The sequence below is a fragment of the Delphinapterus leucas genome, chromosome 17 (genome assembly GCF_059928025.1).
Source record: "Delphinapterus leucas isolate spDelLeu-1000000601 "Yukka" chromosome 17, BTC_Dleu_Yukka2, whole genome shotgun sequence".
NCBI classification, from domain to species: Eukaryota; Metazoa; Chordata; class Mammalia; order Artiodactyla; family Monodontidae; genus Delphinapterus; species Delphinapterus leucas.
The window spans coordinates 3,630,287-3,654,296 of NC_143145.1; the positions used below are offsets into that span (position 1 = coordinate 3,630,287).

The window sequence follows — 24,010 nt, forward strand, 5'->3', positions numbered from 1 at the left end:
TCGTTTGCAGGGAGCCCGCCTGAGTCCGGGACAGTCTGGACTCTCGTGTGGGTCGGGCCCCCTGGAGCCTCTGCGACGCTCAAGCCCCCGTCAGAGAAGCCCAGGCGGGGGTCTCATTCAGCAGGGTCACCTCTGGTGAGGGTCTGCGGGCGCAGCGCACAGCCCGCACCGCACGGACAGCCGGGGCCCATTTCCCTGAGGCCGCTCTGCTCTGACGCCGCCCTCCCGCATCCGACACCCTGCGCCCAGGGTGGGTGCAGCGGGGGCCGCTCCTCACTCCGTCCTGGGTTTGTGCGGGCCTCCGCCCCACCCCTACCCCGTGCCGTGAGCATCACCGTGGGGCCTGCTGCGCGGTGCTCGCCCAGGGCAGAGGGGCCGTGAGGGGCCCCCTTACTGCATCCTCACGAGCCTCTAGCCCACCCTCCAAAGGGCCAGCGGCAAAGTCTCGGCAGGGCAGTGCCCCCCGGGGGCTCAAAGGGTGCCCTTTCTCATGGCCGGGAGTGACCCCAGTTAAGTGCAGGGCAGCGGGCTCATCACCAGCCTGTTTGTCCAGCTGCCCGGCTCCCGTGGTTCGGGCGTGTGGGCCGCTCGGAAGCTTCTCTCGTGGCCGGTACCCTTCCTGAGTGATCTGAGTTGCTCTGGGGTGCGTGGTTCGGGCGCGTGGGCCGCTCGGAAGCTTCTCTCGTGGCCCGTGTCCTTCCTGAGTGATCTGAGTTGCTCTGGGGTGCGTGGTTCGGGCGCGTGGGCCGCTCGGAAGCTTCTCTCGTGGCCCGTGCCCTTCCTGAGTGATCTGAGTTGCTCTGGGTGCTCCACGTCTACGGGAAGCTTCAGCTGCCACCGCTTGAAGAGTCTGTTTGACGTGGTAAACGTTGACCGAGCACCAGGCAGGTGTCAGGCCCTGGGCTGTGTGTGGCGGGGTGAGGGGACGGTCCTGGCACGGTGTCCAGACGCCGACGGAGCCAACGTGCCACCTTGGATCAGTAGAAAGAGCAGTGTGAGTATGGACTTAGAGGGCTGAGCCCAAGCACGAGCACCATGAAGTAGTAGCCTGTTCTGAAATCATCCAGCTCGTTCCTCTCGAGTTATAGATGGGAAAGCAGAGGCTCAGAGAAGTTAAGTGATTTCCCTAAGGTCACACAGCAAGCCACAGTCGGGCCCTGTTCATTCGTCGGTTAGTTCAGTGAGTGAACCCTGAGCCCTGCCCTCAGAAGAGCTCGCCTCAATCAGGGAGACATTTTGTCAACGGAAAATTCCGGCATGAGGCTGTACATGATATGACAGGGGGCTTGTGTGGGGCTGGGTATGATTCAGGAAGTCTTCCTGGAGGAGGTGCTGCTCGAGCTGAGTTTTGGAAAGGCCTAGAGGAGCTGGCAAGGCAGAGAGTGTGAGGGGCATTGTGTGTGGCTGTGAGCGGGTGATGGATGGAGGGAGGGGTGTCACAGGGTGCTGGGGAAGAGTGAGCAGAGGAGAGAGGCGGATGGCCTTCAATTCGGTCTAGAAAACTCTGGAGGAGCAGTCGAGGGCGCCAATCCTATATCGACATCCTTTTACATTTTCTCTCTGGAAACCCTTTTTCATCTCCTTGGCTGTCTCCCTGCCTGGACAGACCCCGGCGTCCAGAGACCTGGCTCCTAGGCCTGGCCCCACTACCGGTCAGCAGAAGGTCTGCAAATCCTGGGGGCTGCCCCAGGTACTCAGGCCCTGCTGGGCGCCAGGGGATGGAGGGAGGAGTGCCCATGTCCTGCCTTCCCGAGTCCGTGGTGGTGGCAGGACCCCAGGTAAATGCAGGATGCCGAGTGCAGCCCCCGAGGCACCAGGGAGGGGAGGCTGAGCTGGACAGGCCGACAGGGCAGGCTCCCAGGCCCAGGCAATGAGCCGCCTGTGCAAAGGTCCAGCGGCATGAAACCAACTGCACGGACCCTTCGCGTGTCCGCTAGGGCCTCCCATGCTCCTTCCCCTCCGGCCCTCAGCTTCCTTATCTAGGGAAAGGAGGGTCCTTAGGTTCCTGCATATCCTCCTGGTGCCAACAGTGCCAGCGTGTGATCTGACCCTGTGGGTGAGAAGGTCTGGGGCTAGGACAGCCTTGTGTGGTGAGGAGCTGCCTGGACGCAGAGCCACAGGAGCGGCGGAGGGGCTGCCTGGGGGCCAGCAATCTTTATTTAGAAAGTCCTGAGTGAAGAGGAAAACGGAGAGATTGAAAACATAGGGACACCGCTCGGAGACAGAGAAGTCATTTCAAATTCTCTGCTGTTCTCAGAATGATGTCTTTGCATAATGCTACCAGCCAGCAGGCACAGCTTTCATTCTTCCGTTTTTTCCTGGTTTATCTTCAGTTGTCTGAAGTGCTTGTCCAAAAAGAGAAGGTTGAAGCAGAGGGCCTAAGAGAGGCATTGTCTCCACTAAGCACGGTGCTCCCCGTGCAAAAGCAGTTCCGGTCGCTTTGGGAAGGGAAGGGCACCCGGGCTCCAGTGCCCACGCGACCGCTGATTCACACCATGGTCCTGAGCACGTCAGCTCCGCACCGGGTTCCAGTGTCGCTTCTGAAAGGGAGCAGTTTGGAGAGACGAGCCCTGGAGGCCAGTAAACGTCATAGCTAAATGCCCTAACAAACAGCCCCAAGTTTCAGGGGCCCAACACAGCAGCCTTACTTTATGTTCTTGTGGTGGTGGTGGTGGGGCCTGTCTGGAGCCCACTGGGGGACTCTGGCCCCGCTCACCCTGGGACCCTGCCCATCCCAGAGCTTCCCTTATCCCGCGGCTTCCCCCGGACCCTTCTCAGCTCCTTTAGCTCTGTCAGCAGGCAGATGGGGGATTGTAGGAGGGATGTGTGTGGGGGCCAGCTCTGGGAGGTGTCATTTTCCCCGCTGCTGTCCACTGGCCGGGACTCAGTCCCGTGTTCACGCCTCAGCACTGCGGGCACTGCACTCTGGCTGTGTGCCCAGGAGGCAAGGGAATGGTCTGGTGAACACGCGGCCAGCCTCTGCCACCAGAACCTTCCAAGTTCAAGTGTTCCATGAGGGAAGAGCAGGGCGGGCCCCCGGGTGGAGGGACCTTGAGACCTGGGGCAGGGGGACACTGCTAGGGAGAGGACAGCAGAGGGCGGCCTCCAGCACGGAACCCTCAGGCGAGACCCGGGTTCGAATGTGGCCGCCCCAAACTCAGTCTCTTCAAACTGAACCGACCTTGTAGCTCCGCCTGCACCACTGCCTCTGGTCCCCGTCGTGAGCCCTCGCGTTTGTCGGGCACTTCTCTGCCCCGGCTCTGCACACCAGCCCTCTGGCTGCATCACCCCCTTGCAGGTGAGGAAGCAGAGGCTCCGGTTTCTCAAGGGGCTCTTCTGGAACCTGGACTTGGTCTGAGCTCCGCCACCCTGCTCGCCTGGCCCGAGAACCAGGGCGACCGTGGGCGGGGGGACCCCTGACCTGGTGGGTGGTGTTGGCCGTGTGTGTCCCTCCCCGTCGTTGAAGCAGGTTTGCACAGTCCACAGGGCCACAGGATGCAGCCGCCGGGGGCTCCCCTCCACCGGCCTGGTCCCCGCCCGCCCCGCAGGTGCTGGCACCCGGGTGGACGTGCCCGGGAAGCCAGAGGACATTCCACGAGTGAGCTCCAAGCCACACGCATCTCCCCTCCAACTCCAGCTCTCCTTCATTTTAATCTAATTCCCTTAAATCTTTAATGAAAAGTTGTAAAAGTAAATTATTTACCCAAGAGAGACAAACGGCTCCTCAGGAGCTCTTCTCGACTTGAGGGTAATTACACGTGTGTGTCTTGCGCGTTCTCCCTCCCCGGATGCTGGGGAAGAGGCATCCTGGCTTATGAACTAATTATCTACCTCAGTAACTGTTAAAAATGCGCGCCGTTTAGCACATTGAGAGCAGGGCTCAGGCGTTGTGCGGTGCCCACCTTGACGAGCGCCCGGCCCGGGACCCGGTGGAGCCTGCGCAGCCGAGCCGAGCTCTCGGGAACAGCCCTTCTCCCGGCCCGTCACTCTCCGCTCGTGTACCCCAGCCTGAGCCAGCGCAGCCGACAGAAAGACCCCCTTCCCCACAGTGCGGGAGGCTCGGAAGGTGGGGGGAGGCGGGAGGCGGCTGTGGGGCTTGATGCCACCTCCCCAGATGCCCACTGCCTCTTTGCGTGTAACACCCTTGCCCAGAACACCGTCACTCCCACCTCCGGGGCATCTCCGTGCTCCTGACCTCTTTTGCAAACTCTCTGTCAATAAAGTAGCAAAATAAGATTTGAAACATTTGGACTAAGGGAAACCATATTTGGCACAGTTGGTCAAGACTTGGAGGAGTGGGCATGCAGGAGAGTCCGTGTGTGCGTGCGTGTGTGTGCGCCTGTGTGTGTAGACTGAAATACGGCTGCTGAGGGCCCGCGTGGTGCCTTAGGTTGGTACACTCTTGGCTCTGAGCTCCCTAACAGCCACAGAGAAAAGGTAAGTTACTTGGCTCTCGTCGGTAGCGAGGGAAAACCTGCCGCCTTGGTTGCGTACCTAGCGACTAGCTACGTTGGCATTAGAGAAAGTTCACCACTTTTTACTGGCTAGTCGGGAATTACAGGGTTTTCTGCGGGACCTGCCTGTGCCTTCTCCCAGAGCACAGCCAGCGCTGGGGGGAGTGGGCAGCACCACCGGGCCAGGGCCCCAGGCCTTGGTTCTCCTCCGCATCCCCGAGCCTCAGCTGTTGTATTTTGTTCCCACTTGAGCTTCTTTTTTGCTTCATTTAAAGGGTGACAAAGCTCCTTGATAAATTCCCGAACCTAGCCTCGCCTGAATCAAATTTGGCTCTAAAATTTAGGCCCACCCAAGATTTATGTCAACTAGAAAAATGTGTGTCTTGTGAAATTTGAAATTTAAATGTGCTTTAGCTGAAGCAGGCTTGGTAGAGCCTCGAAAACTTGACTCACTCCAGCAGTTTTGGAGTCTTCACCTCATTAATTCCTACTGCATTGTTCCCAAGTCTTTAAAATGTTTTGTCCAAAATTAGACCCAAAGTCTGCTTAGTCGCCCAGTTTTATCAAAGAAATGAAAGGCAAGGAAGGTGGAGCTCTGGGCTGAGGCCGGGAGGGTGTCCTTGCTGGGGGTCTGGGCTCCGGGGAAGAAGAAGCCTTCCACTGCCGGCCCTGGGAGCTGTGTCCTAAAGAAGCAGTGAGCAGGCCGTCCACGACTCACCCCTCTTTGCCACTGAAAAGTGACTTGCGCGTGACCTTGGCTGGGGCGGGGGGGCTGCTGATTTTTTCTGTGTTTCCTTCAGCCCCCAAGGGAACTGTGCTGTGCAGGCTCCGCCCAAGGTCCCACCGCACCCATCTTCCATCGCCTCTCAGAGCGAGACCGTGGCCCGGGACACGCACACGTCAGAATCGACCTAGGAGGCCAGACTCCCGGGAGCCGCCAGGCAGGTCCCTTTTGAAAAGTCCACAGTGGTTTAGAACCGCTGGGCTGTCCACAGCCATTTGGCAAGTGTCTCCCAAGTGCCAGGACCGTCTGCCCGCTCCTGACCTTCACGCCCTCCCACTCCGTGGACCAGACTGTGGACGCCGCAGGGCCGGCCTGACCACTGGCCCATCCGTGACCTGCTCGTCCTCAGGCTCCGCTCTCTACCCGGCCCTCGTCTTGGCCCCAGAGGCCCTGCTCCCACCTGCGCCTCTGAAGTCTGGGTCCTGATGCTCTCTGCTGGCCTCAGACTCTCCAGCCCCCTATTCTCTGACGTGCACGAGGGGAGAGGAGCCCACACTATGCCCCAGCCCTCTGCCCAGCCGCAGTCTCCAGGAGGACGAGTTGGGTTAAGGGCTTGGGATTCCAGAAGGTTCTCAGCGAGGGATAGATGAGTAAAGAAGACCGGACAGGAGGGCCTTTGCAGACTCCTGTCCCGGCAGGCAGAGGCGCACGTCCACCCTGTGGGGCGCTGAGGGCCGCAGCTGCCTGGCCGGGCGTGGGCACAGCAGGGAGACGCTACCGCACCCGCACTAGGATGGCGGGGACAGAGCAAGGCAGGCGCTACAAGCGCTGGGAGGGACGTGGAGAACCTGAACGCTGCGAGTAGGGCTGTGAGATAACGCAGCTGCTTCAGAACACAGCCTGGGGGTTCCTCAGCAGGTCAGACGCAGACCCACACGACCCGGCAGTTCTGCCCTGAGGTGTGTGTCCTCGAGAAGTGAAAACCTGAGTCCGTACAGACACTTGTCCTGGAGTGTCCACAGCAGCATTGCTTACGACAGACAAGGGTGGAAGCACCCGAGGGCCCATCCACAAATGAAGACAAGCTGTGGTGTGGCCACACGACGGAACATCACTCCAGCGTGAAGAGGAGGGAAGTGCAGGCTCCCACAGGGCAGAACCTTGACAGCGTCATGCTCAGGGAGGGAAGCCAGTCCTTAAAGACCAAATATATATGATGGTGCTCATGTGAAAGTCCAGATCTGGGGCGTCTGGAGAGCTAGAAACTCGATTCATGGCTGTTCAGGGCTGGGGAACGGGGAGAGAGGCAGGGATGGTGAAGGCGTATGGGGTTTCTTTTTGACGTGATGAAAATGCCCTCACATTGCCCGTAGTGATGGTTGCACAGATCTGGGAATCTATGAAAAGCCATGGAATTGTACACTTTAGTAGGTGAGCTGTGTGGTTTGTGAACTAAATCCCGGTAAAGCTGTTTAAAAAATAACACCAGCCCCTGTGCCCAGAGTTCAAGTGGGAGCTGGGCGCTTAGCTGGGCGCCTCGGGCCGGCTGCGAGCCTCTCCACACCGGGGTAGGTTCACCTGTAAAGTGGTGCAGTGACAGCACCAGTCTGATGGGGTTGGTCTGAGGACTGCGTGAGGCGGTGCCTGTGAAGCCTTAGAACAGTGTCCAGGGTGCCACTGGGAGCTCCTGTCACCCACAAGACTAATAACAGTGAGAAGCGCAGTGGGCTGGTGCCCGCGGGGGAGGGCGAGGGGGGCACCTGGGTGCAGAGGGCCACGCCGGGCCCCTTCCACTGCGCTCTCCACCTGCTCCCGGGCTTACGTGGGCCCGGAACCCTCTGGAGTGCAATGGGCATGAGAGGTTGGCAGGTCCCAAGGGCGGTGTCTGCCTGTGTCCTGGGCACCAAGAAAGGCCGGCCCCCTCCAGGCGCGGCGTGCAGTAGGGGCGGCATTTGGCGAGGCCAGGCGGGGGTCTAAACCGGCCCCCATGGGAAAGCGGAGCTGTTGCAGCCCCTCCTGGGGCAAGAGGGGAGACCTAGGCTGGAGGACAGAGCCGCCCCCTCCAGAAGCAGGACTCCAGCCGCCATGCCGATGCCAAGCCCTGGACGACGGGCACTCTGTCGGGGCAGCGTCCGGGGCGGGCCAGAGGCCCCGGGCCCCGGCAGCCCCATCACTTCCCGGACCTCAGCCTCCCTGCTCAAAACCCGCTAAAGCCTCCCCTGTTCTCTCTGCCCTCCAGGAGCACGTGGGGGGGGGAGGGGCTTGGCCTGTGCGGGGCACCGGAGAGGGTGGGGGGGAGGGAGTGAGCAACGGAAGACCCGCCTGACCTGGTGGCGCCTTGGGGTGCGGGCACCGCCCCGTTCTCAGCACACTCTCACTGCGTGACCCCCGCCCGCTGTCCGCACGGTGGCTGCCCTTGGCCAGAGCACAGGCCGGCACCGCCGGCCGCCTTCCCCCTAGTGCCTTCCTCGCCAGCCTGGGCCCTGCAGGCCCTTCCCTCGCCGTGCCTTCTATTTATAGCATGGGCTCCTGCCAGAGCTTGTCAACGTGCTATAGCATAAACGTGGCAGCCGTTTCAGGAGCCGTTCTGGGCCAGATAAAATTAAGTCCGTGACTCTGGCTGGTATTAAAAGTGAAGGAGAAGCAGGGCCGGGGGCGGCGGGAGAAGATGGACTGTGGCCCAATTTAACGCTTTGAGGGAAGAGACTAATCGGCTCCCCGGAGATTTCTTACGATATGAGATTCTCCCGCATAAATAATCTCCTCCACAAAAGCCGGGTCTGCGAGTCAGGACCAGAGCCCGGCAGTGGCAGCTTGGTCCTAACGTCCTCTCTGCAGGGGTGCTTCAGGGACGTGGCCCAGTCCCCTCAAGTCCCAGGGGGCCCGAAGGGGGCAGGGCACGTCCGGGTTTTGAGCCCAGGTACCCCTGCCCCAAAGCCCACTCACCTACTCTTTCATTCATCCACTCATTCACTCAACAAATATGAACCAGAAGAGTGCCTGCCTGGCCCGGGTGTTGGGGCGAGGAGGGAGAGACACACGATGGTTAACAAACAAATGGGTAAAGAAGAACTTCAGATAAGATGTTGAGGGTCACGAGAAAATGAAGAGAGTGGAAGAGTGACGGGGCAGGAAGGCTCTTCACTGTGTGGTCAGAGGCAGCATCCCTGAGGAGAGGGCCAAGGTGGTGCGAACAGCAGGTGCAAAGGCCCTGGGGCAGGGATGTGCTGGGCCTGCTGGCGGAACAGGGAGGAGGGAGGCAACATGGTAGGAGCGCGGGGATGGGGGAACCTGGCTCAGGGCCGTGCAGGGCCCTGGAGACCAGGGTCAGTGGCCGTAATGTGATCAAAACTCCCTTTTATTCTGGGACCGGGCAAGGGGCGAGCGAGGACGTGACAAGGTGAAACCATGGTTCACGCCACTGTGAACCGTTGGCTGCCGTGTGGGGAGCTGGCCTGGGCTAAGATAGAGTGGGTCGGGGCGGAGATGGGGATGGCCTCCAGGCGGGCCGGGGGGGCTGGGTGTGGGTGCCCGGGGAACACCTCGGCGTGACCTCCCGGCGCCAGGCAGGCCTGCCGGGTAGGGCCACATCTGTACGGAAGACCCTGGGGAGGCGGGGTTTCCGGGGGAAAGTGGGAGAGTTTCGCTTGGGCCAAGTTAAGGGTGAGACCCCGCTGGACACCTGGGCGAGGAGGTCAGGGCTGCCCAGAGGAGCCGGTGCCCGGCTGCGGCCCTCACTGGGTCCTGAGCCCCTCCTGCTCGGTCCTGCAGGGTGGCCACCTTTCCTGTCCAGGAGTCCCTCCCACCTGGAGCTGCTTGAGGGCAGGGCCACATCCGGGATGTTCCACAGTCACTCGTTAAGATAACGAGTGCTGTGGCCTTGGCCTCAGGTTTCAGAAACTGGGGGCATGGGGGCAGGTCGGGCAGAAACGAACCGAACCTTTGAGCACTTCCCTTTGGCACTTTGCACAGAGAATGTGACACTCGCTGCGTTTCCAGATGAGGGACACAGGCAGAGTTGAGACTGCGCGCATGGTCCAGCTCCAGGCCAGGCTCTGCCCGCCCTCCCCTTGGGCCTGGGAGGCGGCGGCAGCCCTTTGGTCGCTGAGCGGCAGCCACTCTAACAAGTGAGCGCCAACCTAGTGGTTGAGAACAACAACACGAGCTACTACCCCACGGTCCTGTAGGCCAGTCTAAGAGGTGGCGGCAGGCTGGGGGCTGGGGAGACCCCGGTTCCCGCCTTCTGGGCTCCAGGGACGCCTGCACCCCTTGGCCCCGTCCTGCCTTCAAAGCCAGCCGTGCAGCAACTCCCAGCCTCCCTCCGCCGCCATGGACACACAGCCTTCCAGGCTCTCTCCTGCCCCCTCTTGCCCTTATAAGGACCTTTGTGACGACATTGGGCCCACCCGTATACTCCAAGATACTTGCCGTCTCAAGGTCCTTAACTGAATGTCACCTGCAGAGTCCCTTTAACGTGTGCGGGAACACGCTGCACGGGATCCAGGTATTAGGAGGTGGACATCTTTGGGGGTGTCATTCTGTCTACCACACCACCCCCTCTGGTGGCACAGACTCAGGGTTCCGGGAGCTTCTCGGGGACAAGGCTGGACCTCACAGAGCCAGAGTTCTGTGTCTCCCGCCCACCGCTCCCGAGGAGCCCCCAGGTCGAGGTTGCCCGTGTGCAGCTCCCCAGCAGCCTGGGGGTCAGGAGATGGGCTTCCAGGCTGGGACCCCCCTCCCTGCCTCCCCGGGAGGCTGGGGCATTCCAGGTCGCCATGTGGCCCACCTGCACGTTGGCTGTGGGTCTGCATCCCTCCTGGACGGAGTGGCCAGGAGAGGCTGAAGGGACTCGTCCTGCTGCCTCGGTCCTCTCTGACCAACGCGTCAGCGCCGTGCTGGTCATCTTTCCCCATCGGCATTCATGGCCAGCCTGCGGGTGAGGAACGGCCCTGGAGAAGCTATATAAATGCAAAGTGTCCTCCTCGGCTGGGGATTAGAGCTGGTCAGGGACCTGGCCCGCCCTGCGCCTTCTCCACTGCCCAGGGTGGATGTGAGCGTAATGGTGATAATGATCCAGCCGTCCCGCTGCGGCCGCTGTGTGCCCCGCCCCCTCTGCGTGCGCGTTTCCAACTCTCACAAAATCTCTTTGAGGTGGGCTTTCCTATCAGCCCTTCTAAAGGTGAGGAAACTGAGGCTCGGAGTGGGCAAGCAGGGAGGAGTCAAGGAGAAACTACTCAAAAGTGCGCAGCAGCAGGAATCCCTCTACCCCAGCCTGGAGGTGGGCAGCGGGGTCACCACCCCAGGAAGTGCATAGTGGCAGCGGCCTGACGGGCCGACCCTGGCGGCCAAGGGGAGCAACTAGACCCCGCACACCCGGACATCAGACCTGGGGTTCCCACGGGGGTCTTAATGAGCCCACCCTGGATGCCGCGGGAAGGCTCCCGGGTGATTGTGAGGAATTCTCGGGGCGGGGAGGCACCAGCTGCACGGGACACACTCGGACTGGTGTGCCCACCCCTTCCCTGCAGCTGGTCAGTCTGCTGCGGACACAGAGGGAGTGCTAACCCGCCGTCCCTGAGAGGGGCCCCCCCGGTCTGGCGACTGAGTGGACGCGGCGCCCACCTTCCCCACCTGAGGGCGGAGGGGCTGGGCCAGGTGGCCCCCAGGGACGGTGGGCGGGAAGCCGAGCTGAGCCCTGCACGAGCAGGGCGGCTGAACTCCCAGCAGTGCCGCGAGGTGGTTCTCTTTCCTCTGGGCAATTTAGAAACGGCTCCAACACAGCTTGCCTTTGAGAAATTTTTAATTATTTCTTCCCTGCTCCTTCCTGGTGAGTTCTGTGACTCCCTGGTGGATAGCTGGGGCTTCTCCTTGCTGGTCTCAGCTGTTCCTTCAAGCCTTGCTCAGCGGGGCTTCCACGCGAGAAGGGTCCCCTCTCCCCGGCATGGGACACAGCTGCCCTGGTCCAGAGTCAGAGAACCGAACTCACTACAGCAAGGGGGTATGCTGGGACATTAGTGCTGGTGGAGTTACAACCCCTGCCCTGAGCACAGCCATCACGGTCACCATCAACACTGTTATCTCAGATGCATTTTCACTAGATTTCTCGCACAGTACCCCGTGGGTCCCAGGAGAGGCCAGCCCTGGCATCCTTTTCAATTCAGGAAGCGTGTCATATTCTCAGAGAAAACGGACCTCTGCTGTTTCTCCCCAGTGAGTGACGTGGGAAGGTTTGGTGCTCTCGGACCCAGGCTGGAGGTGCCGGAGTGGCAGGGTGGGAGGAGGCAGCTGCTTGCTGAGCCCAGAAGGCCGTGAGTTTGGCAGGCACTTACTGTGGGTGCCAGGCATGGGTGTGGCGTGACCAACCGTCCCAGTGTGCCTGAGGGGTTCCCGGGACGCAGAAGTTTCAGTACTAAAGCCAGGACGGATGAACCATGACAGTCGGTCACCTGTGACTGGAGACACATCAGAGAGCAGGACAGGTGGGTCCTGCCCCTCTTGAGGGTCGCCCTCCTCCCTGGGGAGGCAGACAAGGAAGCAAGCAGCTCTCCCCAGACCAGGGCAGGGCAGGCCTGGCTGGGTCCTCTGTCTGCCTCTGGATCATTACCCCGGTTTTGCAGATGAGGTGAAGGAGGCTCAGTTCGGCAAAGGGCCTCCTCCAGGATGAAGGGTTAGGGCAAAGCCAAGATCCCAGCCCGGCCTGCTGCTCAGCCAGGGGCCAGCTCTGTCCCCCATCCCTGCCACCCTGGCCTGACCTCAGGACATGCCCCTCCCCCTCATTTAGAGAATGCCAAGGAAAGAGCCCCACTGGGAACTGTGTCCACAGCCTCATTTCCCCTCTTCGTTGCCCCAGGGGCCAAGTAGAGCTGGGCATCAGGGAAGGGTTAAATGGGCACCACCAGGTGAGCCATAGGCCAGTGCCCGTGGCCCACGCGGTTCTCTACAAGGGTGAACAGGGGGCAGAGGTGCAGCGAGCCGGCCACCCTTCGCTGATTTGCAGAGAATCCTGTCTTCCCCTTAATGGAACCATCAACCGAGGCTCTCCTACACCTGCTCTCTCCACATGAGGCTCAGACTTGCCTGGCTGGGTTCATTGTTCAGCACGCATCACCGGGGCCCAGCCTGAGCAGGAGAGGGACCAAGGACTGTCATTACGCCCACTTTTCAGGTTTGAAACAGGCCCAGGACAGAAGCCAGTGTCTCTTGTTCCTGATATAACCTCTCAACACACACACACACACACACACGCACACACACACACACACACCACACTTTCACTCCGAGTCCTGGATGTGCTACTGCCTTGGAGGGAGGGTCTGCATGGCCCGTCCAGTGCTGGCCACTCTCCAGAGCCGTGCCTTCCAGGAACTCCAGTGAGGTGCTGGCCTCCTCCCGTGGGCACCGAGGCCCCATAGCTGTTGGGCAGGAGGGTCTTCCGTGCAGTCGCCTGGTGTCAGGAGCAGTGGCAGTGACTCAGGGGCTGTCCCCGACTAGCCTCCACTGCGGGATGCCGGTAATGGCGGGGTCAAGGTTGAGACACACGTGACGAGTCCCTAAACAGCAAGGTGGGCAGGCGTGAGGAAGTACACAGGTGACACTGTCACATCATTACTCCAGGGCCTGCAGATGTGACGAGGCCAGGGCTCAGGGTCGGCGCTCGGTAGCCCCACAGCCAGTACCGTGTGGTGTGAAGTCCCACTGCAGGTCTAGGACCCCCTTCCCTGGCCTCCATGGCCGGATCAGCAAGCCGGTGACCTTCTGGTGTCAGGAAGGACCCTTACTGACCGTATCAGCATGCGGCACTGCCATAGCAAATCACCACAAACTGGGGGCCTCGAGGCAACAGGGCTTGACTGACTCTCACTGCTCTGGAGGCTGGAGGTCTGAATTCAAGGTGTGGGCAGCGCTCTGGGGGAGGATCCCCCCGCCTCTCCCAGCTCCTGGAGCTGCGGCTGCATCACTGCAGCCTCTGCCTCTGTCTTCACAGACTGAGGGCTGCCTCTGGGCTCCCCTCTGAGTCAGTTTTCTCCTCTTCTGCCTCTTTTAAGGACACTTGTCACTCTCAAATGGCAGCCTGTGCCTTGTACCCATGCTTGAAGGCGGGTCCCCCAGCCTACCCACCCCGCCGTCCTGCTGGGATGTCTGGTGGTCTGAGGAGAGTGGGGGTCTACCTGCCCCATCACCCCACCCCCTTGCTGCCGCCCATTCCCTGTTCCCTGCCTGGCGGGCGTGCGCCCTGCTCCGTGACTCCCAGACCTTCCCCCAGCTAGCGTCCCGCCTCCGTGGTGCCCCAGGGCCACCCCGGCCCTCACTGCGGCAGTCTGGGCGGGGCGGTCTGCAGGTGACTCAATGGAGGCCCAGCCACGGCTCCTCGGCCCCGGCCTGTGCACAGTCCCCGCCAGTTCTTAGCCCCTACCCTGGCTGGCCTCCACCTGCAGGAGCCCCTGGGGTCCAGGCCAGAGCTCAGCCCTTCCAGGTGGGGGCAGCTAGGAGGCCCTTCAGGACCCCCCAGTGACCCTGGGGCCCTCTCGGCCTCTCCAGCGTGGCACAGACCCCCCCTGGGATACAGCTCTGGCCCCGACACCTGTCTCCACTGGCCTGCACGTCGGGAGAGCAGGAACCGGGGCCCTTCCTCTGTTTTCCAGGAGGCAGCCTTGGTGGGTGAAGGAGCGGGGAATGAATGAATGAATGGAGGGAGGGAGGCCGGCTGGGCAGTGCCCTGACAGCCTCGTGCCCCATGTCCCTCGCAGATGTGCTGGTGGACGGACAGCCCTGTGACCGCGAGGCGGCGGCCTGCCGGGTGGGCGACCCCGTGCGCCTGGAGGTGAGGCTGACCAACCGGAGCCCGCGCAGCGTGGGGCCCTTCGCCCTCGGCGTGGTGCCCTTCCAGGACCACCAGAACGGCGTGCACACCTACGACCTGCGCCATGCCGTCTCCTTCGTGGGCTCCGGCACCTTCTACCTGGACAAGGTGCGTGTGGCCCCCTGTCACGGTCCCCTGTCCCACCCCTCCCCCAGTGGCAGACTTAGGGGTTGGTAGACGTGGCGGCCTCTCTGCATTGACCCTCGTCCCCCTGACTCGCCCTGAGACCTCAGACAAGTTCACGTCTCTGTACCTGAGTCCCGGGAGCAGAGCTAGGATGGGGATACTGGCCCCGAGGGTTGTTAAGGAGCTGAGATGAGTGTGCTGGGGGAGCAGCAAGACAGCGTCAGATCTCTGTGCCCCTGGCACCGCTGCCCTGCCCCACGTGGCCGGCTCCTCCCTGCTCGCGGTCGCTGCACGCAGGCCCAGAGGGACTGATGGGGTCACAAGGCACTGTCCTCAAGCTCCACTTACCTGTTGAGATGGCGCCTTTGCCCCAAACGCTCCCCACGCTCCCTGACCCCCAAACGGCCCAGAGAAGGAAGTGTGATTAGCGCCATCCTAGGATAGGAGCTGAGGCCCAGAGAGGTGCAGTGACTCGCCCGGGGCAGCACAGCAGGGAAGCCCTGGAGAGCCACGGGAGAAAGTCCTGGGGGCGTGCCCGCCCCCGCCTCCGTATCTAGCTAGGTTCAGGGCTCTCCTGGAGGCTCTGGGGGTCCACGCTGCTCCCGGCTGATGCCTCTCCTCCCCTCAGGTGCGGCCGTCGGGCCAGTCAGCCTGCCTTGGGGCCCTTCTGTTCCTCTGCACGGGCGACTTCTTCCTCCGCATCCGCTTCCACGAGGACAGCTCCAGCAAGGGGCTGCCGCCCTCCTGGTTCCGCCTGCCCAGCGTGCACGTGCGTGCCCTGGGGACCCAGGCCTGAGCCGCTGTTCCCGCGGGGAGAGATGACCAGAGGGCCCCCCGGGCAGGGGACATGCCTTCGCTGCAACTCCTGTCCACTCCTCCCACCCCTCCCCTCCCCTCCTACCTGCTCCGTCCTCTCTGGGCTTTGCAGGGGCCCCCAGACTTGGCAGCCGTGCCCCTTCCCACACTGGCCATCAGGGCTCCCCTGCAAGAGGCCGCTGCTAGGGTGAATACTTACCAAACCCCAAAGTGTGGCCCTGGGTCCCTGCACCTGCTCCTGTGACCTGGGGTTCACAGCCCAGCCAGCAGGAAGAAGAGGTGAGCGTGAGGGAGGGGCACAGCTGGGGTGGGTCTGGGGAGCCTCCCTCAGCCCCCTCGGCCCTTGGAATCCCCCGAGGGCTGGCTCTTCTCCCCGGGGCCCCGAGGCAGCCCAGCCAGGAGAGGTGGCACCATGGTTGACCCCAAGAGGAGCCACCTGCCCCCGGTGGGTAGACGGTCACCTGTGCCAGCTGTTCTGGCCCCTGGGCTGGTTCCAGGCTGGGCTGTGGGGGGCCACGGCCTGTGTGCGTCTGCGTGTCGGTGACAGATTCTCCAATAAAGGGCCTGCCTCTCTTCTCTGCTGGTCCACCTGCATCCCTGCCTCTGCTTGTCCAGTGTGGTCAGGGGGCCGCCCGCCAGCTCGTCAGCCCCCGGCGCAGGTAGGGACTCGCACGACCCCAGGCAGCACGCACGGCTGGTGGCCAGCAGGGTTGGGCCTGTGTCTGTCTGTGCCTGTGGCCCCCCCCAGGCCCCTCCCCTGCGTGTGCTCTTTGGGCCTCTATGCCGCCCCTCTCAGAGCACCGCCTCGAGTCCTACACCATGGTCCTCAGCCCCCGCAATGGCTCTGGCCATCTCGGCCCCTCACTTTCTCTCCTGAGGTCCACACACACTCGGGAAGATGTTTGGGGGTGACACAGGTGTCCAGAAGTCGAGGTGCAGGTTGGAGGTGGGCATCCTGCAGCCGCCCTCGGACCCACCTACCCACCCACCGCGAAGGCTGCCTCGCCCCTGCTCCCTCCTCTCCGGGTCGCCCAGCCTGCTGCCCCCCTGCAGCCTCACTCCCAGCCCTGGAGGTTCAGACCACCTCTGCCCAGGCATCCTCAGGCCCTGTCTAGTAAACTCCACCTGCTGAGCAGAGTTCTGGGGCCAGAGAGAGGGCGAGGGTCCCAAGGCACAGAGCAGGGTGCGGTGAAGCCGGACGTGTCCAAGTCTCCCGGGTCACCCCGTTTCAACGAGGCCCCCGGGCAGCAGGCACATGGCCAGCCCACACCCAGGGACAGAGGAGGATGGGCAGTGAGCGAGCTGCCGTGGGCCTGGGGCGCATGGCCCGTGGGAACCCCACGGCTTCAGAGATGGGTGCCCTTCCACGCGTACCGGCACACCCCGATTAGAAAACATCTCAACGAAAGCTCTGGGCTCAGGGCAGCGAAGAACTTCCCAGGCCCGCCTCACATGGGCTGCACGTGTTCCTGGCACACCTCCCAGTGCCGGGACTTCGCCCTGCTGTGTGGTCCTCAAGCCCTCTGGGCCCTGGGGCACTGCCCCATCACAGGGCCTGGGGGACTGGGTCTCCAGGTGCCCGGAGCACAGAGCCAGAGGCGGCTGAGCAGAATCCCGCCGCCCTGGCAGGGTCACCCCAGGAGACGCCTGGGAGGAGCCGCCTTCTCCCACACTCCACCTCTCTGACGATGCTTAAGGTCCCTCGCAGGCTCTCAGGGCCCGAGTCCAGGCCTCGTGGGCCAGGCTGCCACCCGTGGCTTTGCAGGCTGCTTGTCGCCCACAGGGAGGTCGAGTGAGGGCCAGAGCGCTGTCTTGCCCCTCGTGGGGCTGTGCCCCTGGGTTGGGCAGGGGGTGCTTATTCAAACTGCACGAGCTGCCACGTGGCCTGGGGTGGCCCGTTCCCCCCACTCCATCGGCCTCCACCCTCGCGGACCTTGCTTCTCCCAGAGCCCTGCCCTTAGCCGGCCCTCCCTTCTGCCCAGGGGACACACACCTGTCTCCTCGCAGAGGCTGGCCCAGGGACGGTCTTCGTTTGAGTGCCCCATAGCAAACCCTGAATCTGAGCACAAGTTCGTCTGGGAGATGAGGGGTCCCCCGCGGGGGAGTGAGGGGTCAGGGGCGGGGGCGAGCCGGGGCGGAAGCATTCTTGGGCCCCTGGGCTGAAATCCTCGGGGGACTTGCGAGGATTGAGGACACAGCTCCAGGCTCCCCCTACCAGCAGCGAGAGCTGGCCCGTGTGTCCCCCACCCCTCGGGGGTTCACTCCTGCCATGCCAGCTGTTCTCGGACCTGAACAGGTCAGATGGCAGCCTTGGGAGCCCCAGGGATGCTGAACATTGCAAGGGATCTCGGGGGCTGGGAGTGAGGGCTCATCCACAGCCATTTTCTGGGACTGGCCGAGTGTAACACAGTAGGCATTTGGTCTCTGCCCTCAGTTCCTGACAGAGCTGTTTCATCCCTTGGAATTTCCTGGGTGACAGGAGCATCTTTTGTTCGAAAAAAGGCAGCTCCGGGTGGGCTCCTAGACGGCTTCAGGATGGGGGCTGGTCACCAGAAAGGCCCAGCATGACTAGAAGCTTGGGCCTCTCTCTCCCACCCTCATCCTCCGGGGAGCGGAGAGGGACTGGAAATTGAGTTAATTGATCATGCCTACAAGATGAAGCCCCCGTAAAATTCCCTCAGCTGTGGGGTGCGGAGAGCTTCCTGGTTGGTGAACACACCCACAAGCTGGAGGTCGTGCATCCCAACGCCACGGGGACAGAAGTTCCTGCACCCAGGATCCTCCCAGACCTCACCCTGGGCACCTCTTCATCTGGCCATTCATCTGTATCCTTTATAACGTCATTTATAATCAATTGGTCAACATAAGCCGTAAGTAAAGTGTTTTCCTGGGTTCTGTGAGCTGTTCTAGCAAATTATCAAACCTGAGGAGGGGGTCATGGGAACCCCATGTGTTTTATAGTTTCCGAAACAAATACAACAGTTGCCAGAGAAGTTACTGAATGCACCAAGAGAGAAGTCTCAAAGGGCTTCTTGGGGGAGGGGGTGTTGGAACTAACCCGGGCACCCTGAAAGGTGACCCACATGAGGCCTGTGTCCCGAGTGCCCCCCACGGTAGAGGAGATGAACTGCATCCGGCCCAAGGACAGCCCTGTGTGGGCTGTGAGCATTTGGAGCTTTCTCGTAGGGTCAGCGAGAGCCCAGGAGCCATGTAGAGCAGGGATGTTACTGTTGGCGTTGGCATGGCTGGATCGTTCCAGCGTGGAGGTGTGTGGCCAAGGCAGAGAACCCAGGCGCAGGTGTCTGGGTGACAGCTCAGCGTCCTGGTTCTTCAGGTCCCGTGCTGTCAGCTCCTGAGCACAACAGTCCTACAGCTGCTGTGTCTGGAACCCTCCTCCCTCCCAAGGCCAGAGGAGGCTAAGCCCAGAATAGACTGTCCTTTTCATTTCACTAGCTGAGCTGGCTTGGTTTTGCCTCCTGACACTGTTCCCTTTGGCCAGGACAGGCCTGCAATGACCCCGTAATCACCCAGCCGTCACACTCTTGTCATCTGAAATTCACCAAGCAGAGCCCTGATCCATGGGAGGGGGTCTGAGGAGCTGAACTCCAACTCAGCCACAGGTCAACTCTGCGACCTCAGACATGTCACTTAAGACTCGATTTCTTTTCATCCGAATAAATGGAGATAAAAATACTTATTTCATGGGCAGTTTACGCTAGGAGTTTGGTTTGATCTCCTCAACATTCCTACACATGAGGGCAACTCCTCGTGAATACTGGTTCCCTCTTCGTACCCCTCCCGTCGCCTGTGTGCTCCCATCCACATCCCCGGCGTGTGCCTGGAATTCCACCATTCCCCTGGGAAGCTTAACAAGGGATATTGCTGTTTCCCATTAGACCCCTGCACAGGTTAATTTATTAGGTAACATGAAATAATATAAGGCAGGTATTTCTAACACAAATGCTCAAATGGTAAAGGGATTGTCTGACAAAGGAGTGAGCTCTGTGACTCTTTGTAGTCAAGCAAAAGCTAGAACTGTGGCTGGTTTCAAAAGATGCAGGTGTTGGATGAGGCCTGTGAGCCCAGAAGCCACTGTCATTAGATGTCTTAAGAGCCAGCCTGGTCCCAGTAAGCAGAGAAGAGAGTGAGGTGCATGTGATCACCTGGCTCCTGGGGCCTCTGAGCAATGTCTTAAGGGATTATGACAAATAATAAGTAAAGATCAAAAGAGGGTGTCAACATGAAGGAGTAGGGGCCCAGACTAAGCTCCTATTGAAAACAACTAAAAATGATGGTAATTATGTAAAAACACATTTGTGAGTGCATCCACAAAGCTGGCAGGGGAGTAAGAAATAGTCCAGTACCTGTGTGTAGGCAGAATCTAAAAAGGCAAGCAGTGAACTGATGCCAACTTTCATTTTGAGGGTTTTTGCCAAAGCAGGAGCATCAGTTTCTTGCAGTCTCACAAAACAGGAAGGAGGAAGACAAATCCTAGGGCCCATCAGGTGGGAAGTCTAATAGAAGGCCACTCCCCAATAACTTGGGAGGCCTACCATACTTAGAGAGTGGAAATAAAACTACTCTCTCTCAACCCTTTGATTCCAACCCACATTGGCCCTCCCTTGAATCTGCAGTCCCAAGGCACACTCCCTGAAATCCGCCCCCAAACTTCAAGTCATTCATTAATTTGAAAATGACCCTAAATATACACACCCCTACCACCACATACCAGACATCTCACAGAAGTAAATGCATCCTTTCTGGAGGAATCTACTCTTGTCCCAAGCTCCAAGGGTTTCTACAAGGAAAATGAATAATTCAGAGTTTCAAAAGAAAGAAAGTCATTAAATACACAAGGAAACCATGGATCATATGTGAGAGCCAGAAGAAACAGAAGCAACAAACTTGGGCTTGAAAAGGAATCGGACGTTGGCTTTATCAGACATAGACTACAAGATACGTGTGCTTTATATGTTTTGAGAAACGAAGAAGGAGATTAAAATGGGTAAAGACCTAGAACATCATAAAATAATCACATGGAGCTCCCATAATTGGAAAATAGAGCTGAAATTAGATACTTAACAAATAGGTTGAAAAGCAGATTAAACCCAGCTCGGGGGAGAACCAGTGAATGAAAGATAGAGCTGAAGACGTTAAGGAAAAACACGCAGCCCAGAAAGACCAAAAAGTATGAAAGAGACTTAAACACAGAGGACAGAGTGAGACACTCTCTCATACATCTAATCAAGCTCCTGGAGAAGTGGGTAAAGAGGATAGAGAAAAGGCAGTATTCGAAGGGATAATGACTGAGAACTTCTCAGAACTGATAAAGACAAAAGTCCACATATTTTAACAAGCCTGATAAATTCCAAGTAGCATAACATTTAAAAGACACAATAGACACGTCATAATACAATTTCAAGGACCAGATACAAAGGGATGATTTAAAAGGAGCTGGAAAGAAAAGACAGATTTACCTTCAAAGAAGTGGCAATTTGATTGACAGCTGACTTTCCATCCGCAAAAACAAAGTCCAGTGGTATAGTCTCGGAGAATGTGCTGAGTGATGCAAATCTTTTTCAGTAGATGAAATGATTATATTTTCATATAAACAAAACCAGGGGTTCCACCCCCAAAACCTCACGGAAGGGAGTTCTGAAGAATGAATCTCAGGCAGAAAGAAATTGGTGCCAGATGGAACGTCAGAGATGCGAGAGGAAGAAGGAGCAAGAGATTGAGCGGCACACATGCGGGTGAATCTAAACAAACAGTTACCGTATAGTAATTATTAAGACAGCATTGACATATAGCAAAATAACACAGAAGTGTTGGTAAGGGGATGATTGGAATTAAATGCTTTAATTTCAATTTTAAAGGTTCAGGAGGAGGGTAAAGATGTTGAGTAATTTAGACTTAAGCTTTGGTGCTTTGTTTATGGAAGTTTCCACTTCTGGGATAAGCACTAAGAAAATGAAAAATAACATGAACAACTTCTAAACTAGATGCTCCAAAAAAACGGAATCAGGAAAGTTAATTATTCAATCAAAAAGTAGGAAAGAAAGGAAAGAAAATGACCAAAGAAATAAATGGTAATGACAGAACAAATAGAAGAAAATGACGACCATAGTGGTATTATCCCCATATTACAGGTGAAAAAAATGAGGCACAGAGCAATTAAGTAACACCTAGAAGTGGTTATAAAATGAGTTGTAGAAATAAAGCATATCATACTTAGAGTAAATTAAGCTAAATATCCCAGATAGAAGACTAGAGAAAACCCACAAAATCATGTTTATGATATTTACAAGAGACACTACAACCTAAGGATATAGTAGGTTGAAATGAAATGTTGGAAAAAATGTACCAGAAAAATCCTAATTAAAAAGTAAGTCTAAAGCAAAAAATAAATTACTTTAAGAAATAAAAACAATAACATCATGGTAAAAGTGATAACATCAGGAAGCCTATAATAACTCCAAATATGTATGCAACCAATAATACTGCCTTCAATACATAAAGAAAAACTTGGTAGAACTAAAAGGAGAAATAAACAAACCTCTCACAGTAACTAAAAGATCGAGAAGACAAAAATTGTTAAAAACATACAAGATTTGTAAAATTCCGTCATTAAATTTGATTTAATGGATTTATATGGAATACTCAGCAGCTTAGAAAGTCATTTTTATCAAGGGCATATGTTAAAGATTTGCTCTATGGCCCGGTAAGTAGTTGAAGGACTGTTATCCTACAGGTGCATTATCTGAACCCAATATACTTAACTTAGAAATCAGAAAGAGATGATTATAAAATTTTCATGTATTTGGAATCTAGTAAACACTTATAGGTAACTCAGAGTTGAGAGAGGAAGTAACCATGGAAAGTAGGAAATACTGAAATTGAACAATTAATAAAAGTATATCAGAACTTGTGTGATGCACATAAATCAGTATTTAGAAGAAGGTTTTATAAACTTAAATGCTTATATTCAAAAGAAAAAAGTGGGAAAGTTCGTGAACAAAGCACCATCTCCGGGAGCTAAAAAAGACGGCATAAGAAATCAAAGAAAATAGAAAAATATAATAAAGATAAGATTATACATTAATAAAATAAGAAAGAGACACACAGTAACAAAAAGCCAAAGGTTGATTCTCGAAAAGGCTAACGAAATTGAGAAACCTCTGAGTCGATTAATAAAGAAAAAAGAAAAGGCACAGATAGCCACACTACCAGTAAAGAGGGGACGTCGGATACTGCAGACAATAATAGGAGACTGTTATAAGAGGAAATTATGAAGAATCATAAGAATAAACTTGAAAATGTAAATGAAATATACATTTTCTAATAAATATAATAGTTAAAATTTCTGGTAATAAACAGGATGACTAATCCTAAAACCATTAAAGAAATCAAATCTGTAGTTAAAAGTCTTTTCAAAAAGAAAACTCCAGGCCCAGATGGTTTTTTACCAGTGAATTCTAATTCAAGGAACAAAAAATTCTAATGCTACACAAAATATTTCTGAACATGGGAAAAGAGGTGAAACACTCAGGTATATTTTATGAGGCTGGTATAACCTTGATATCAAAATCTAACAAACACAGCATAAGAAAAGAAAATTTTAGGCTAAATCCTAAAATTTTGCATCAACGTAGATGCAAAAAATTTGAATCTAAATGTTAGCAAACAGATTCAGTGATACGTGGAAAAGAATACCATCATCAAGTGTTTGTTGGCAGTCTGTGTATCTTCTTTGGAGAAATGTCTATTTAGGTCTTCTGCCCATTTTTGGATGGGGTTGTTTGTTTTTTTGATATTGAGCTGCATGAGCTGCTTGTATATTTTGGAGATTAATCCTTTGTCAGTTGCTTCGTTTTGAAAGGATGATCAGCATCACTAATCGTTAGAGAAAAATGCAAATCAAAACCACAATGAGGCTGAGTAATATTCCATTGTATATATGTGCCACATCTTCTCTATCCATTCATCAGGGAGATCAGCTCGGTGCTTTGCGACCACCTAGAGGGGTGGGATAAAGAAGGTGAGAGGGAGACGCAAGAGGGAGGGGATATGGGGATATATGTATACATATAACCGATTCATTTTGTTAAAGAGCAGAAACTAACACGACATTGTAAAGCAATTATACTCCAATAAAGATGTTAAAAAATAAAATAAAAATTATTTTTCACAGCAAAAAAAAAAAAGAATACTATGATCAAGCTGTATTTATTCAGAGAATACAAGGTTGGTTTTAAATTGGAAAAGGTAGTAATGAATCCACCCCTCTAACAAATTAAAGAAGAAAAATCATATCATTCTTACAGATGTGGGAAAAGTCTTTGATAAGAGTCAACATCCTCTTATGACTTTCAAAAAAACTCCAAAACCCCGCAAAAACCTCTTATAATCTAGGTCTAGAAGAGTTTCATTAACCTAATAAAAGGATATCTATTAAAAGCATACAGAAAACATTATTCTTTTTTTTAGGGTACTTGTTTTATTTTTTTTAACATCTTTATTGGAGTATAATTGCTTTACAATGGTGTGTTAGTTTCTGTTTTATAACAAAGTGAATCAGCTATACACTGATGGGAATATACATATATTCCCATATCTCTTCCCTCTTGCGTCTTCCTGCCTCCCACTCTCCTATCCCACCCCTCTAGGTGGTCACAAAGCACCGAGCTGATCTCCCTGTGCTATGCGGCTGCTTCCCACTAGCTATGTATTTTACATTTGGTAGTGTATATATGTCCATGCCACTCTCTCACTTTGTCCCAGCTTACCCTTCCCCCTCCCGTGTACTCAAGTCCATTCTCTAGTAGGTCTGTATCTTTACTCCTATCTTGCCCCTAGGTTCTTCATGACCCTTTTTATTTTTAATTCCATATATATGTGTTAGCATACAGTATTTGTTTTTCTCTTTCTGACTTACTTCACTCTGTATGACAGACTCTAGGTCCATCCACATCACTACAAATAACTCAATTTCGTTCCTTTTTATGGCTGAGTAATATTCCATTGTATATA

At 56.2% G+C, this 24,010-nt stretch overlaps 1 protein-coding gene across 3 annotated transcripts in view; it reads left to right on the forward strand.

The window, feature by feature from the left end:
- Nucleotides 1–15,549, forward strand: part of TRAPPC9 (trafficking protein particle complex subunit 9) — a 510,030-nt gene extending 494,481 nt beyond the window's left edge. For all 3 annotated transcript variants that reach the window (XM_089898680.1, XM_089898678.1, XM_089898679.1), the window contains 2 exons: nucleotides 13,926–14,146; nucleotides 14,793–15,549. In XM_089898680.1, coding sequence (XP_089754806.1) covers nucleotides 13,926–14,146; nucleotides 14,793–14,960 — 389 coding nt within the window. In that variant the 3' untranslated portion in view covers nucleotides 14,961–15,549. The remainder of the gene's footprint in view (nucleotides 1–13,925; nucleotides 14,147–14,792) is intronic.
- The last annotated feature ends 8,461 nt before the right edge of the window (nucleotides 15,550–24,010 follow it).